This window comes from Numenius arquata, chromosome 3, assembly GCF_964106895.1.
Source record: "Numenius arquata chromosome 3, bNumArq3.hap1.1, whole genome shotgun sequence".
Classification (NCBI taxonomy): Eukaryota; Metazoa; Chordata; class Aves; order Charadriiformes; family Scolopacidae; genus Numenius; species Numenius arquata.
This window is the reverse complement of record NC_133578.1, coordinates 16,600,778-16,615,501: the sequence shown is the minus strand read 5'-3', so window position 1 is coordinate 16,615,501 and position 14,724 is coordinate 16,600,778. Positions and strand designations below refer to the sequence as shown.

The following is a 14,724-nucleotide window of genomic DNA, read 5'->3' as shown; positions in this document are numbered from 1 at the left end:
TGTCATCGACTTTTGATTTGTATTAATTTTTCTCTCCCTTTTCCACCTTACTTGTGAACACGTTTTCTTATGTATTATCATATGTTAATAATACATATAATACCATTATATATATGTTAAACATCTGAATTTTTCTGAAACAGAACTCACATCTAATGTGTTATTGTTAGGCTTCAATTATTAACAGACCTTTCTGTTACCTGCTTAAATATTCTTCTTGTTACTGCTCTTTCCTTCTCTTTTTTCTGTTCTTCACGATTTTGTGTTACTGCTGCTGCTTTCACGTTCTTTGAAAAGTGTGGGTGTTTTGTCCAGTGTTCATTTGTGTGTATGTCCATATAAAATCCCCTCCTTTACTCTCATTTCTATGGAGTTACCTTCTTTTAGGTATCAGAATTTTCTTCTATGCTTGCCACACTATGTAAGTTCCCATCATTTGTGCCAACAATTGCTTTGAGCTATGAAAAATTCTTCTATAGAAGTTCAGATTTAGGTACCACTATTTGCTCTTTTGTTCCCAGATGCTATTTTTATTTGATTTTAAATAAAATAAAAAAAAAAAACCAAAACAATGATGAGCAGTGCTGTACATTATTTTGGTTAAAGGTTGAGTAGGTGTATTTGACTAGGTGATCACTTGAGGTTTTGTTAGCCTTGCTTATTGGGATTTATGAGAGGTTAGTTGTGTGACACCAAGCATTTGATTGTTTAAAAGCAAAAGGGTAAAACCCTTTTGTCTGGCTTATTCTTCTTGTCATGAAACAAATTTTTATAATCTTACTTTATGTTCTGATTATCCATGCTCCATCTGAAAACTTACCTGTGAACACACACTCTTAATAATTACCTGGCTCTTTGTATCATCTGTTTGTTTATAGACAAGTATGTCTCTGAATAGCAATACTAAGCAAATCTTGATTTCTCGTCATTTTGGTTTAACGTGCTTATGCCTAACATAGTATAATCTCCAATTTTATCTTTACCCGTGATTGGAAATAATTATAATGCATCTTTCTTCTTTCAAGTTCACACTGTGTCATTTTGCTTTGGTGCAGGGAACTATGTATCCTTGGACTGATATATTTTAGTGAAAATTTGTAGGGAATTGATATCCTTGAGATGCCTGCCCCACTATTGGAACAGGTTTGGTCTCCGAAGATGCAAGGCACCTTTCTATGTAGGTAAAGTGTTACTGTGTAAGTCTGAATTCCTTACAAAATCAGGCTAAAATGGATTGCTTGCTTCACTGTATTTTTTTTTCTTGTTTTCTAACATAGAAGGCAGCATGAAAGCTTGCTTATGTTCTTAAGTGCTTATATACTACCTTTACTGTTCTCATATGATTACTTTATGGCTCTCATTGTAGGCATAGCTAATTTTACTATTTATAAATTGTACTTCTGTTATGAAGTTGGATGCTGTAGAAGCCATTTCATTTATGCACACTACGTATCTCCATATTCCGCAGAACTAAAACGCCCTTTCTAGCTCACTTAATAAATATTCAGCCCATATAGCATCTGCTTGCTTTCTTACTCTACTGTCTGAGGGTAAAGCTGCTTTTTTTTTTTTTTTTTCCTAGCCTGCAAGTTTTTGAATGTGACCAAGTCAGTCAGGAGAGACGGTGTAATATGTGTGCTGGTGTTTGTGTACTTTTGTCTCTCAGTAACCAAGAGGCAGCTTAACCCTGTTGTGCTTATTATAGGAAAAGTGTATGCATATGGACAATTAGCACAGAACCGCTAGATTATCGTCCACATGACTTATTTGCCCTCAGGCTTCGTTTCATTTGCCGTGAGAAACCTAAAAACAATTTTCAAGAATCGCCTGGATGGTTTCTTCCTTCAGTGGCTTTGTCAGATCCTGCAAGACTTCCAGGCTCTGTGGAAGGTGGCTGATGGGAAGCGATTCATGAATATGAATCAGCATCTCTCCGCCCTTATATCCAAAATGCTGTTGCTAGGATATTCTTCTTTGTTTGCTACTCTTATCACATCATCACCTTTTTGAAATTCACTCTCTGTCATCCTTTCTTAATTACATTCAAATTCAAGCTGCTTGTGTTTCTCTGCAAGACCTTGACATAATCTTACTCTACCTTTGCATCTGCTGTTGTGTTTTGCTGCCCTTGCTTCTTCTCAATCTTTCTTTGAGTTCCAGATTTCTCCCTTTCGCTTCGTTTTTGTCCTGGATTGTTACCTACTCTGTGTGTGTGTGCGCGTTTTGCTAATGCTACTTTGTAACCATGGACTAGGGTATGTTTTTTCCATTTCTACTGAACGCATGCTTTTTTTGTTTAAAAAACGTTGATTTTTGTCAGCTTGTTTTTACTCTCTCCCCACCACCACCTTGTTGTTATAGTCCATTGCAAAAATGAGCAGTTAAAAACAGAAGTGTTTTTTCAAGTCACAAAGATGAAGTCTTCATAAAGTTTGATCTGGGTCACCTTTTTAATTGAAATTTCAATGTTGTTAGCTTAGTTTTGAAGTGACGCTAAATGCTAACAAAAAGATTGTTAAGATGTTTAGTTGGCAATTAATTATACGTTATATTTGTACAGAAAGAATTATGGTTAAAAAGGATGATAAAGTGAGAAGTCCTTAAGTTATTCAAAGAAGTTTAATTTTTCTAGGTGTTTTTTTTTTTTCTTTGAAGAAAAAAGAAGGAAGTGGAAAGTAAAAGAAATGGATGCTTACTCATTAGCATATGCTCTTCTAATGAGAGATGCCACAAATTAATACTAAAGAATGAATTCTGGTAGTTTCCTAAGGTGTTTCTTCTTCTTCAGCTTCCTGCCCTATATGAGCCCTGTAGCTCAAATACCTCGAGCTCCCAAATTTGGTTATTTTGGCGAGGTTGAGGAAGAACATCTGGGGTATTTTTGTTTGGAGATATAACTTGCTCTTGTTTTCTTAAAGCGTGGCGGAAGATTTAAAATGTTCCACGGAATTTTTGTATTTCTTTGAAATGCTTACAAAGAAGTATTACAGAAGTACTTAATCCAAAGTCATAAAGCACATTTTTAGTTTAATGTATTAAGACAGCTAATTAAATCAAACCTTTCATGAAAATTACACCAGCTCTCATTTTAAGACAGTTGGATCAAATACAGAATTAAAAAAAAAATGTTTTATAACCACTTTAGTGAAATGCTTTGGAAGATCCCTGAAGACTATTGCTCATTGAAAAACTATGGATTAGGAAATAATTGAATATATGTTCTGTTTTGCTTTTTTGACTCTTAGAGATGCAAAATTGCAAAGAATCAGAAATGGACAAAAAAGTTGTGATATTTAAGGCTATAAACGTAAACCCACTTCACTAAGTAAGCCAGATCTCCTGGCATCTTGTGTGAGAGCAAGGCCCAAAGATTCTGTCCTTGAGTGATCTTGGCTACTCTTATTCTGCAAATAAATGAAAATTCAGCCCCTTTTTCCTCTCTGAAGATTAGTACAAATCCTTTCATTTTGTATCTTCATGTTTTTTTCCCTTTCTGTTATGGAGACACAGAAGCTTTTTCTTCTTGAATTTTTTTGAAACAGATTTTCCTGTCTCTTGCTGTGGTGGCATCAAGAGGTTGGAGACCATGTTAGTAGTAAAAGTTGGGGTTGTCTCCTGAGACTGTGGGCAGCTGAGGCCAGATATACTTCTCACACTTTTGCAGGCTTTAATACTTTACAAAGCATTAGACAGGAGGTTTTTTTCCCACAACATTTGGAAACTATTTCAGGGACTGACTGAGGCTATCCACAGACTTGGACTTGTATCTCTGGATACACTTGAATCATATTTTCAGCTTTATTTTAGTTCTAATGTGCTCTCTCAACTGATTTCTGGTTGCAGAGTGGGACCTCTGGATCTTCTTTAAAAGCCTGATATCTTCTTGATTACTATGGAGCTTGAAATAGACAACAGTAGATGAGTCATCTGATATATAGGTAAAAGGCAGTATACAGCAGAGACCTTTAGATGGCTTTCAAGTCCAAATTTCCTTCTGAAAAATAAGCCAGAAGTACGTGAAGCTTTCTAGTTCCACTGGTGAAATGAACATTGCTTAAAAAGGCTGGTTTCATGAAATGAGTAAGAAAGAAACACAGTGCCAGAAACTTTTAGATGCCTGACTGAAGATGCTCAGAAATCCTTTGGAAAATTGTAATTAATTTGTCATTAGCTAGAAAATTGGCAGAATACTCAAGCAAAGAAGCCTGACTGGCTGGTGCTGAAAGAGCTGGGTCCCTCCCCTCTCTTCTCAGCCATGTTCTCCCACAGGTGGCCCTGTGCTGGCATCAGGGGTCATTTGACAATGGCAAGGAGCTAAACCATGAGAAAACAAATTCTGCTTAAGAAGGTGGGGGGGAGTCCATAATCTGTTGCTGTAGTTCCTTGAATGACCTTTCAGGGAATTCATCTGTTTCGTCAGAGTAGTGTAGATCTTTCAGCTCTGAGTCAGAAGGATGGATGGTCCCCTGCAGCCAGGAAAAGGGAGGAGGGAATAGTCTCTTCCTACTTGGTCTCAGTGACTGCTTAAGAAATTAGAGAATTTTCTTCTGTCATCTTGCATTAAAAACTCTGAATTCTTCCTGTGGTAGCCTGTATTACAACACATCTCATTGTCTATTTAGGGATATGTCTTTAGTCTTTTGCTGTTAAGCTCCATAATAGCATCTCATAGATTATTTTAATTGGTCCTTAACTGTTGGTTTTTTCAATTGGCTGATGTTCGAGATATTGTGATGACAGGGTTTGTTCAGGAATGTGCCCCCTGTGTTTCTGTTTTTCTGGATAACTTGTATTTGTATATTAAATATTAGCACCTGCTGTCTTCCAGAGGCATTTGCTTTCAGGGGAGTTGGACTATCTGTGTAATACTCTTGAATTATGATGAAAAAAACCCTACCAATTGAAGTTTTCTGATTTATATAATCAATAGGTGTTGGTGCCTCTTGATTTGTGCTGTGAGTTTCATATGTATTTATATATATATGAACTATATATATGCAGTTCTGAACACAGAACTTTGAACACCAGATATGGGAACCTGTAGAAAAAGAATCAGTTCTTAATAATCTGGAGTAGTGGGTATCCCTTGTAGCAGAGTGTTATGGCTAATTAAGCTACTAATCATCATTTGGGGGTGTAGATAGAGACTAAAATCAGTTAAATCTGGAAGAATATTTAGTTCAGGTCTTGTGTCTTCTGAAAGTCTGTGTATGTTGCTCAGCCCAGTGATGCTTTGGGGACAATATCTGTTTTCTCTACATGTCATATCTACATATGCAATCTCATTTGTAGTTTATATGCATATTTGATATGTAGAATATTAGAAAAACTACCCATAAACAATGAAGAGTTGACTGTTTTACGTGGCTTTGACAACTTGAATAATAATTCTGTATTTTTGGTTTTGCGTTTTAGGAAATAAAATAATGCTAATGAAGCAACCATTTCCCTGAAGTTCAAGTTTTCAGGCTCACTGCCATTATGGGTAAGTCTCATGTGTAATGTATATAAAAATTTAATTTGAATACTTTTCATTTCTATTGAAGCACAAAAACATTAATGTAATACCATTCCTAGGAAATGTGTGCTTTGGCTGCGTAACTCAATGTAATGTCTACATGAAAGGCAGTTTTCAGCTGCTTTGCTAATATTCAAAATACTTCAGTTTTTTTTTTTCCATCGCAATATAGCACTTTTCCCTCACTATGTGGCAATTTAGAAATTGAAGCATAGGAAATTGAGATTCATGGTATTAGGGTACTGAGCGATATTTACTGTGGTTTAAATGGTAATGGCTATTGGGGAAAAAAAGACCCTGCAAAGTCTATATTAAAGACTCATATCATACTGTCCTGTGTCATTGCAGCGCAAAGCCAGGATTGTGTAGATGGTCTAACTGTGTCTTTCTAAATATGTAGCACATTTGTGTTAGTTTGATGTCGATTTTTTGAGTTGTACGTGCTTTTGAATAAGTTGAGCATGTTGTTACTGTAACCACTTATTGGTGCTCACTCTCAAAAAAAATCCCAACAAAGCAAGCAACCAAAACACACATTTTTTTTAATGCTTTTGTTTATTTTTTATTGTTACACTATTTTTTTTCCTAACCTCATGCTAAATAATGAAGCAGCTGAATGTAGGAATACAGCACTCTGGTTTTCTGATATTCTCCAACATTTTGTGTGGGTGAAATGATTATCGAGTCATATTGGATATTCAGTAAACTTTAGATGCTTTGCCTCAATGCTTTGGTTTCCTTTGTTTCAAATGTGCTACCTAGTGACCACTGGGAATTAAACCTTCCCCAACCAGCTGCTAAAAGAACATTTTTTTTAAATTTTTTTTTAATTGCTGAGCACTAGAATAGGCTATAACAAATAAAATAGTTTAATTTTTTAATTGTAGCAAGTTTTGAAGTGTCTTTTAGTGTGAGAATGGAATAACTGAGCTGCAAGAATGCCTTCAGTTCTGCCATTAAATATTGCTAGTAAAACTTGCTTTTATAGATTTGCATATCTTAGTAATAATGACAGTATGAGCGATGATCAAAGTTACTGATTTTCAGACCAGCTTTCTGATCTGTTAAGAATCTGTTAAATTAGAGCGCTGAAATCCCACAACTTCCTGATGCGACAAATATATTTGGTTATATTTGAATAGTGTGTGAAGGAATTCTCATCATTGCTGAACACCTGGAATGCTTGCTTACTGATTTTAATGCTGAGTTTTTCTCAGATCCATGTTTGAAAAATATTGTTCTTTGTAAATCTCAGCACTTAGCAATGAGTTCTTCAACAAACATATCCATTGTGAAGTAGCGTGAAGACACACAATCAACACCTTGGTAGATAAATTTTGTTATCTTGTGTTCTAGATGCATTTTGAGTATAGTACTGTTGCTGTGGCAAGGAATTAATACAAAACATTAATGACAAATAAATTACCCTTAGTGATGGATGTATGGGGTTTTGGGCTTCTAAGTGCTTTCCTGTCTAAAGGAGAGCATCTCAGTTTCAGGGCAAACCTTGTCTAGTGTGGTCTCAGGCCATCACAGCTGCAGCAAATCATCAGGATTTAGAATTTTCTGTGAATTTAAAATCTAAGCTCCTGCCCCTAAATTGTCCCTGGGTTCAGTGCTTGTGTTTCTCCTTGTGAATGACTCCTGTAAGCCCTAAAAAAACCCTACATTGGCAATCCTGGAAAAATTCTGTGGTGTTTTGTGGTTGTGGGTTTCTTTGTTGTTGTGGGTTGGTTTTTTTGTGGTTTTGTTTGGTTGGTTGGTTTTAGGGGGTTTTTTGTTTGGTTTTTTTAAATTACTCTGTGGGCCATCGGCAGATGCTCAAACAGTGGAGGTGTTCCTCTGGGAGTTTGTGTGTGCTTCCTGTGTGCATGACCGTACCTGTTCAGGACAGAGGAAAAATGATTCAAAAGTACTTGCTTTTCTCTTTTTTTAATTTACGAATTGGGCGCAGATATAGGATTTCTAGTTAACACCTCATCCATGGACGTTATTTGAAACAGAGGAGAGAAACCTTTTTTTTTCTTGCCCTTCTCTTACTAATAAAGCCTGCAGTTCTGTAGAGTTGTCAATCTCTGTTATGACTTGAGTTTTTCAGACCTGCCATTTAAGCGCGTTTACTGATTAAGCTGTTTATTTCCTTAAGCACTGTTAATGATAATAAAATAAAAATGTTTGCAGCTTGGCAGTAATGCTTTTTTAATTTGGCAATTATGTATTGAAGTGTAATATGGACTTTTAGATTTTAGAATAATGCCTGCCTGTTTGTGAAATGAGACAGTAACACGCTTCAAATGTAACAGTCATTTGCACTCCTCTTATCTGGTCTTTTTCTCTGAGCAGATGAGCAGCAAGCTTTGAATTCAATCATGCAGGATTTGGCTGTGCTTCATAAGGCCAGTCGTCCTGTATTGCCCCAGCAAGAAACAGGAAAACCAAAGTCATCCTCGCCTAAAAAACAGGTATCTTTAATATCCTTACTAACCTATTGAACATGGGATGTCCTGCTGTGACTTCTATAATTATTTTTCTTGCCAGACCAGTGAGCATACCAGAATGAGCTATTAGTCTCCCACATGTGCTGCCATTTTCTTTGTTCATGTTCTTAAATTATCAGCAAAATGAAATGGTGGCATTTTAAGCCAGAGCATAGTGTATGCTTAAAAGACTCCGATCGTGATAAATTGAAGATTATAGGGGTATTTTGACACTGTATGTAGACTGATATTTTTTGTTATTATTATTTGATTGGTACTAGACTATTTTAAAATATCAAGATGTGCTAGTATCTCGTATTTAGAATGAATTTTATAGGTATATTAGATTGTCCAGTTGTCAGCTATATCATACTAAAGGATGTCACTACAGCAGCAGAAACATACTCCTTTACTGCAGCTTTGGCCTCAATTTTCTTGTTTGTTCATATGCTGGAAATGTGAGTTCTTTTCAGCTGTATTTTTTTTCTGCGGATACTGAACACAGATGGAAAACTAGTGAATGCTTAGTGGTTCAAACCTATCAACTATATGGAGAGATTAGGAGAGAAGAGGATGTAGATTTTTGTCTCAGTTGTTGTAATAGCCCTATTGAGTTAACTGTACGTGTATTTGATTGGATCCTTAATTGACAGTCCAATATTTAATGAAACTTCAGTCTGTACAGTCTTGTTTTAACCTGTTAAAGGTCAAAGTATTAGAATATTTTTGGCTCTTAAACTGTCAGAAACCAACGGCTGCATCTTTTTCATTCTGTGCTTTAAAAGCTGTAAGAGTTCAGTATATAACACAGTGGTGCTTTGCTGGTGTCATATAACTCGCTTCGGAGCTGTGACTTTAGACATTGTAGTAAAGTACATATATGATCCGAAATTATTTGAATATAATACATTTTTAGAAAGTTACAAGAAAAATAGTTGACCCATTTCTGAATTTAAATGTAGTACTGGTGATTTAAACAGAATTACATGTTCTTCATTCTGTTTAAATTTGTGAATCTTGAAATTAATCACTTGTGAATCAAGTAATTTTTTGGAAGATACAACGTTGTTATTTGGATATAATCCCTGTGTTTGAATGCATTTATTTTTTTTTCCTGCAATAGTTGCTGATACAATTTGATTCCTAAACTTATGATTTTGCAAAACAATTTTATTTCCATGTAACTGCAGATACTTACTGGTATCTTTGGTATTGGGAAATTGATTGCATGAATGCTGGCTTAATTACATGTGCGTGTTTCTATGGTAATGCTTATGAAACAAGATATGTTTCTTAAGCCTGGAACTAAATCTACCTGCCTGCCCGTGATAAAGAATTCTTTGATAATCAGTTCCACACTGAATTTGAAATTATGAATCTGTTATAAAATTAAAATATATTGATAGAAAAATTATGTGATGTGTGAAGCATTTATTGTACTTCAGAATATTTTTTTGTATTTTTTTATGTATAAAGGCTTTAAGCCTCTATGAAACACCTCAGCAGAAGTGGCTTGTTAATGTGCTTGGTTAACAGAAAATGAATATGGACTGTTAAAGGATTTTAATTCTGGTGTAGGATTATTGAATGGGATGTCATGGCCTTCATTAAAGGAGGTAGTAACAAACTAATAGTGGTTCCTTTACCTCTTTTCTTACAGAATGATGTTAGAGTCAAATTTGAACATCGAGGTGAAAAAAGGTAAGATGGGAACACAGGAAACAATCTTGATTTTTAATTATCTATAGAATTTTATTGGGCTCCTATCATAAAGTTTCAAATAAACTGTTCAGTGTGTTTCAGATATCTGAGCTTCAATTTAATTTTGATATTAACACAATTTAAGGAGAATTAATCTGTTTAAAACTTGTGCTCTAAGTAGTATCTTACCGTAGCTATGTCCCATGGAATATCCTTTATTTGTTTACACTTCAGATAATTGTTCTAGGCTACAAACATCTACTTATATCTTTAGCATAGATCTCAAATATAAGTAGATCAGCAAATATTTTTTTTGCTGCATCATGTACTTAATAAATCTATGATAATATATTGTTGCTGTGATACCCAGAGGAAGAAGCCTAGATCTTAAAGCTCAATATTGGATTATGCTTTGAAGGAGCCAATCTGAGAACTGTAATAGGAAAGTTTATTAGGAAATAACATCCTGGTCATGCTATTTGTCAATAGAAATGGTAAATTCCTTACGTAAACATTGCTTCAGAATGAAACCTGTGCTACTTCTGGGCAGTGCGATGTGCAGTAGATCAGCGTGTGTCCGTGCTAGATACGACATGTGCCTGCTCTTTTCATGGGTAATAAAATAGCAGTAAGTTTCTTGGGTATTAACATTTTTCAGCTTATTTCCGTCACTTATCTGCACATCGCATGTAGCAGTGCATCGGTAATGGTTGAGTGCTATAAGTAATTTGGAAGAAATAAGCCTCTTCAAAAGCTTTGAAAATTGAGGACTCTTCTACCTAGCAATTTCTTGTGAAATAAGTGAAAGCATGAATTTAAAACAGAGAACTGTTTACTCACGGACAGTGCATTTTTGCAGTTTATCTTAATCCACTTTCACAGTGGACTAAGTTAATCAATTCAGTATGAACACAAATATAAAGTAAGTGTGTAGAAAGATACCTTTCCCAAGCTTTTATACTGACGGGCCTAGCTCTGTTATGGACTGGGGTACAGGGCAGCCCAGGCTCATTGCTCAGCATGAGTTGCAATACTTTTTTTGCCTGAGCATGTAGATCTGAAGATAAAATAATGAATTTATGCAAGAAAAATAAATTGTGCAATGGCTTTCTCACTAATTTTTAAAAAAGGAAGAGGAAAAGAGAAGTGATTCCAGAGTTTCTTTCAGCAGTGAATGTGGCGCTCTGTACCTAGGAGTGTGCAGTGCAATGGGCAGAGTTACAGGCTTGCTAAATTGTTAATTACAGTGAGAATTGGTGGTTTTTCTTCTAAAATTTTATTTTTCAAAATAATTTTTAATTGGAAGTGGCCTGGCTTCTAGCCTTATTTCAGTGAGAAATATTGTTCCCGAAGCGGTGCACCAACTGAAACACTGATAAAAGGGACAGTTACCCTTTGCTTTTGGATTTCCAAAGAAATGGGGATTGTAGGAGTAATTCCTTTCTGATGCTTACACTTGTCAGCCTGTGGTACTCCATTGTCTTGGTTTTCTGAAGCAGAAAATTTTAGCAGTTTCTAAGAATTTGCCTCTGGAATGGAGGCATGCAAAGGTTTAAGTTAAGAAAGAAGCCATATGCAAGCAAGTAAAATAGTCATAATGAGATCTAATTTTATGCATGATTATTCCTTATAACTTTTTCAGTGCTCTTCTCTGTTTTTCTAATGACTCAAAATATAGGCAACAGTGAATAAAGCATAGCCTCTAATGGTCTTTTTAGTAATAAATTTAATTGTAAGATTGTTCTTAAGTAATGAGTTGCCAGATTTTCAGATGTAATGGATAAAAGTTCTTTATAACTTAAATTGTGTTTCAGGATCCTGCAATTACCAAGGCCTGTTAAACTTGAAGATCTTGCAGCTAAAGCTAAAGTTGCTTTTGGACAGACTATGGATTTACATTACAGCAATAATGAGGTAATATTCTGTGTCTTCTAAATTCTCAGTGACTTGTACATTGATTATTTTAAGGCTGAAATTTGCTTTTGTAACAAAACTTACTCCTGTGACAAAGCCCCAGATTTCTAATGTGTGTGTTCTCAAATATGCAAGGCTTGTCTAAATTAGGATAGGCAGGAGATGCATGAAATGTTTTATGGGGAGAGTCATATCTTAAAGAATTATGTCTCAGACTTGATTGGGAATGGATAAATTGTCTTCCTGCTCTGCCACAGTCCTGTTGCGTGACTTTGGAAAAGTCTTTATCTCTTTGAACTTTGTCATGTTTGTAAATTTGGAATAACATTTATCCTTTCTTGTACACTTTCTTTAAGGATTAATCTCGTTAGTTGCTAGAATGCTGCATTTAGTTACGTTTAGTTTGGAGAACTGGGCTTAATTCTTGCTCCTCTTTAAAGTGACTGGCTCACAAAGATCTCTTGGGAACACAGTGGTAGTGCTGTCAAATCTGATAAATATTACTTCCAGCTTTCCTTTAGAAGTAGAGATGGAATTATTAATAGGAAATATATTTACAGATGCAGGATCCATTCTTAGGACTTACTTCTCGTTTTTGCCTTCAGTCAGCAAAGTGCGTGGATGATTATTCATGTGCTTGGTTACGCACAACGTCATTGCTGTATCTAATCTGCATCTTTGCAGAAGAAAATGCCTGGAATTGCTGTTCGTTACTCCCAATTTACCAGGCGCTTCCGCGAAACTCATCCTCAAAATGAAGAATTCCAACAGGCGGCTTTTGGAGATTAGAAAGGTCAAGAGAAATGGCCATTCATGATGCTTTAGCCTCAGCTCCTTGCTCTGATAGATTTTTAGGCATTTGAGCAGGTTTTCTTCGTGCCAACTTCTGCACTAGTTGGCAAATCATCCTGTCACCTTTCCAAAATGTGATGGTAATAACCTGTCAGTAGCATTAAAACGGCAACTTAAAATGAAGAGTATTCTCATTTGTTATCAAGACCTTCCTCTCTCTTTCCCATTTTTTTTTGTATAAGAGTAGTGTATTTCAACTGGTGGTGTATGTGGGCATCACTGACTGAGACTGTTTACAAGTAGAATAGATTTTTAAAAATCTATATTGCATTGTTCTTTTGTTACAAGCAGAAGGTGTAATTTATACTCCTGAAACATAAACCCAATTTTAATTGTTGTAGAACTCGGATCTGAAGTGCACTTTAATGGCATAACGTTTTCTGTTCTAAAGATACATTTATGCCAAGGTAATTCCAATTCATTAGATCCAAGTAAGATTCTAGTGAGGACTAGAATCCTAGGACTAGTTGATCCATGTGGATCACATCATTCCTGATACACTTCCTTAACAAATTCTGTTTTACAATGGAGAAGTTCTGTTAGTGATGCAACTTCAAACAAATACAGGTGTAATATTGTGCGATACAAAAATGTGCGTTATGCTCTATAAGATAGCACTTATTTTTATTTATTTGATAGACTTGCCTTAATTTAGGCCCTGGCAAATACATGGACACTGTTATGCATGTTTCTCTGAAACTTGTAGGGTATTAAGTTGTACATATGCAAAATGGTTCTTCCTTCATCGTCAAGACTTGTTCCACCAATGTTGTACCTATTGAAGGCATCTGAGGGAAGAGTTAAGGTTGAACTTCAGACATTTTGGTGCTAACTTGAGGCATCATTTTATAAATTTTATTTTCAAGTTGTTTGGAATGAAAGGAAAGATAGCATCAGTTATTTGTTTCTCTGCACTTGAGTTCTTCATTTCTTTCTTGTGTCCTGTTTAAGACATCTTTTTTTTATTTTTTTTCTTCCCTTTTTGTAGCTTGTAATTCCATTAACCACACAGGATGACCTGGACAAAGCTATTGAACTGCTTGACCGTAGTGTTCATATGAAGAGTCTCAAGATATTGCTTGTAATACATGGAAATACACAGGTATGAGTTTACATGCTAAATGTCTTTTTTCTCATTTTTCATATTGAAGTATAATTTATACCTTTTCTTAAAGATGACATTTTTCCAGTTGAAAATATTACTGATTGCTTCTTCCGTTCACTTTAAGCATGTGTTAGCATTTCATATGGACTTGTGTTTAACTTTTTCCTACATCCTGTTCCTCTGTCTTTGCCTTCCCTATAGTGGTAGCAAAACATTTCTTAACTGGATGATGATGTTGTACAAATTTGAGAAGCGCACAGAATTTAAGTATCAGACACTGGAACGGGCTGCCCAGGGAGGTGGTTGAGTCACCATCCTTGGATGAGTTTAAGAGTCACTTAGATGTGGTGTTGGGGGATATGGTGTAGGGAAGAACTTTGTAGAGTAGGGTAGGTGGTTGGACTCGATGATCCCAAGGGTCTTTTCCAACCTGAATGATTCTATGATTCTAACTGTAGTTATTTGAAACTGGTCTTTAAGTATATGTTGGTGACGCTCCTTTGCAAGAAGTTAAATGTTTGTTGTAGCAAACAGTATCAGCAGACTATAGGCTAAATACTGAGTTATTTTGGTATTATCTAATGCATTATGGCCATGATATTGATAGGATTTGTATACTAGTACATATTGAAAATTATTTTTAAATACTGAGCTACTAAAATGGATGAATTTTGATATAAATTGGTGAACTTCTTTTCAACTGCTTGAAAAAAGGAATGTGCTGCACAAGGCCTATAAAGTTTGTGAAATATTTTCATTGTCAGAAGTATAAAGTAATAACTGCAGTTTGTAATACGTATGCATTTTCAGTCACCCAGTGTAAATAACGTGGAACCCCTGCCCTCACTGGAAGATTTAGATAATACAGTGTTTGGTGTGACAGACAGAAAAAGGCGACTGTCTGTAGTAGGTAAGCTACATATTCAAATAGCTTTAATTGTAAAAAACTTTTATTTTGTAATATTCTCTTCATGAAGATCTTGCTCTCAACTGTTTCAATTTATCTTACTCATCAATGACTCTTCATTGAGTTTGCGCTCAGGGGAGTGGATTTTGAATTTGAGGTCAAAGCTGGTTTAATTTTCTGTATTATATATATTTAACCCCCAAAAAATCACAAGTAAATAAATCTGTGTGGCGTTACTTGACGTAACTGA

General features: G+C 35.4%; 1 protein-coding gene across 1 annotated transcript in view; it reads left to right on the top strand.

Moving 5' to 3' along the window:
• The first annotated feature begins 5,481 nt into the window (after positions 1-5,481).
• Positions 5,482-14,724, top strand: part of MAP3K2 (mitogen-activated protein kinase kinase kinase 2) — a 34,505-nt gene continuing 25,262 nt past the window's right edge. Inside the window, exons 1-6 of the mRNA XM_074145690.1 lie at positions 5,482-5,485; positions 7,862-7,980; positions 9,656-9,696; positions 11,511-11,610; positions 13,451-13,564; positions 14,378-14,477. Coding sequence (XP_074001791.1) covers positions 5,482-5,485; positions 7,862-7,980; positions 9,656-9,696; positions 11,511-11,610; positions 13,451-13,564; positions 14,378-14,477 — 478 coding nt within the window. The remainder of the gene's footprint in view (positions 5,486-7,861; positions 7,981-9,655; positions 9,697-11,510; positions 11,611-13,450; positions 13,565-14,377; positions 14,478-14,724) is intronic.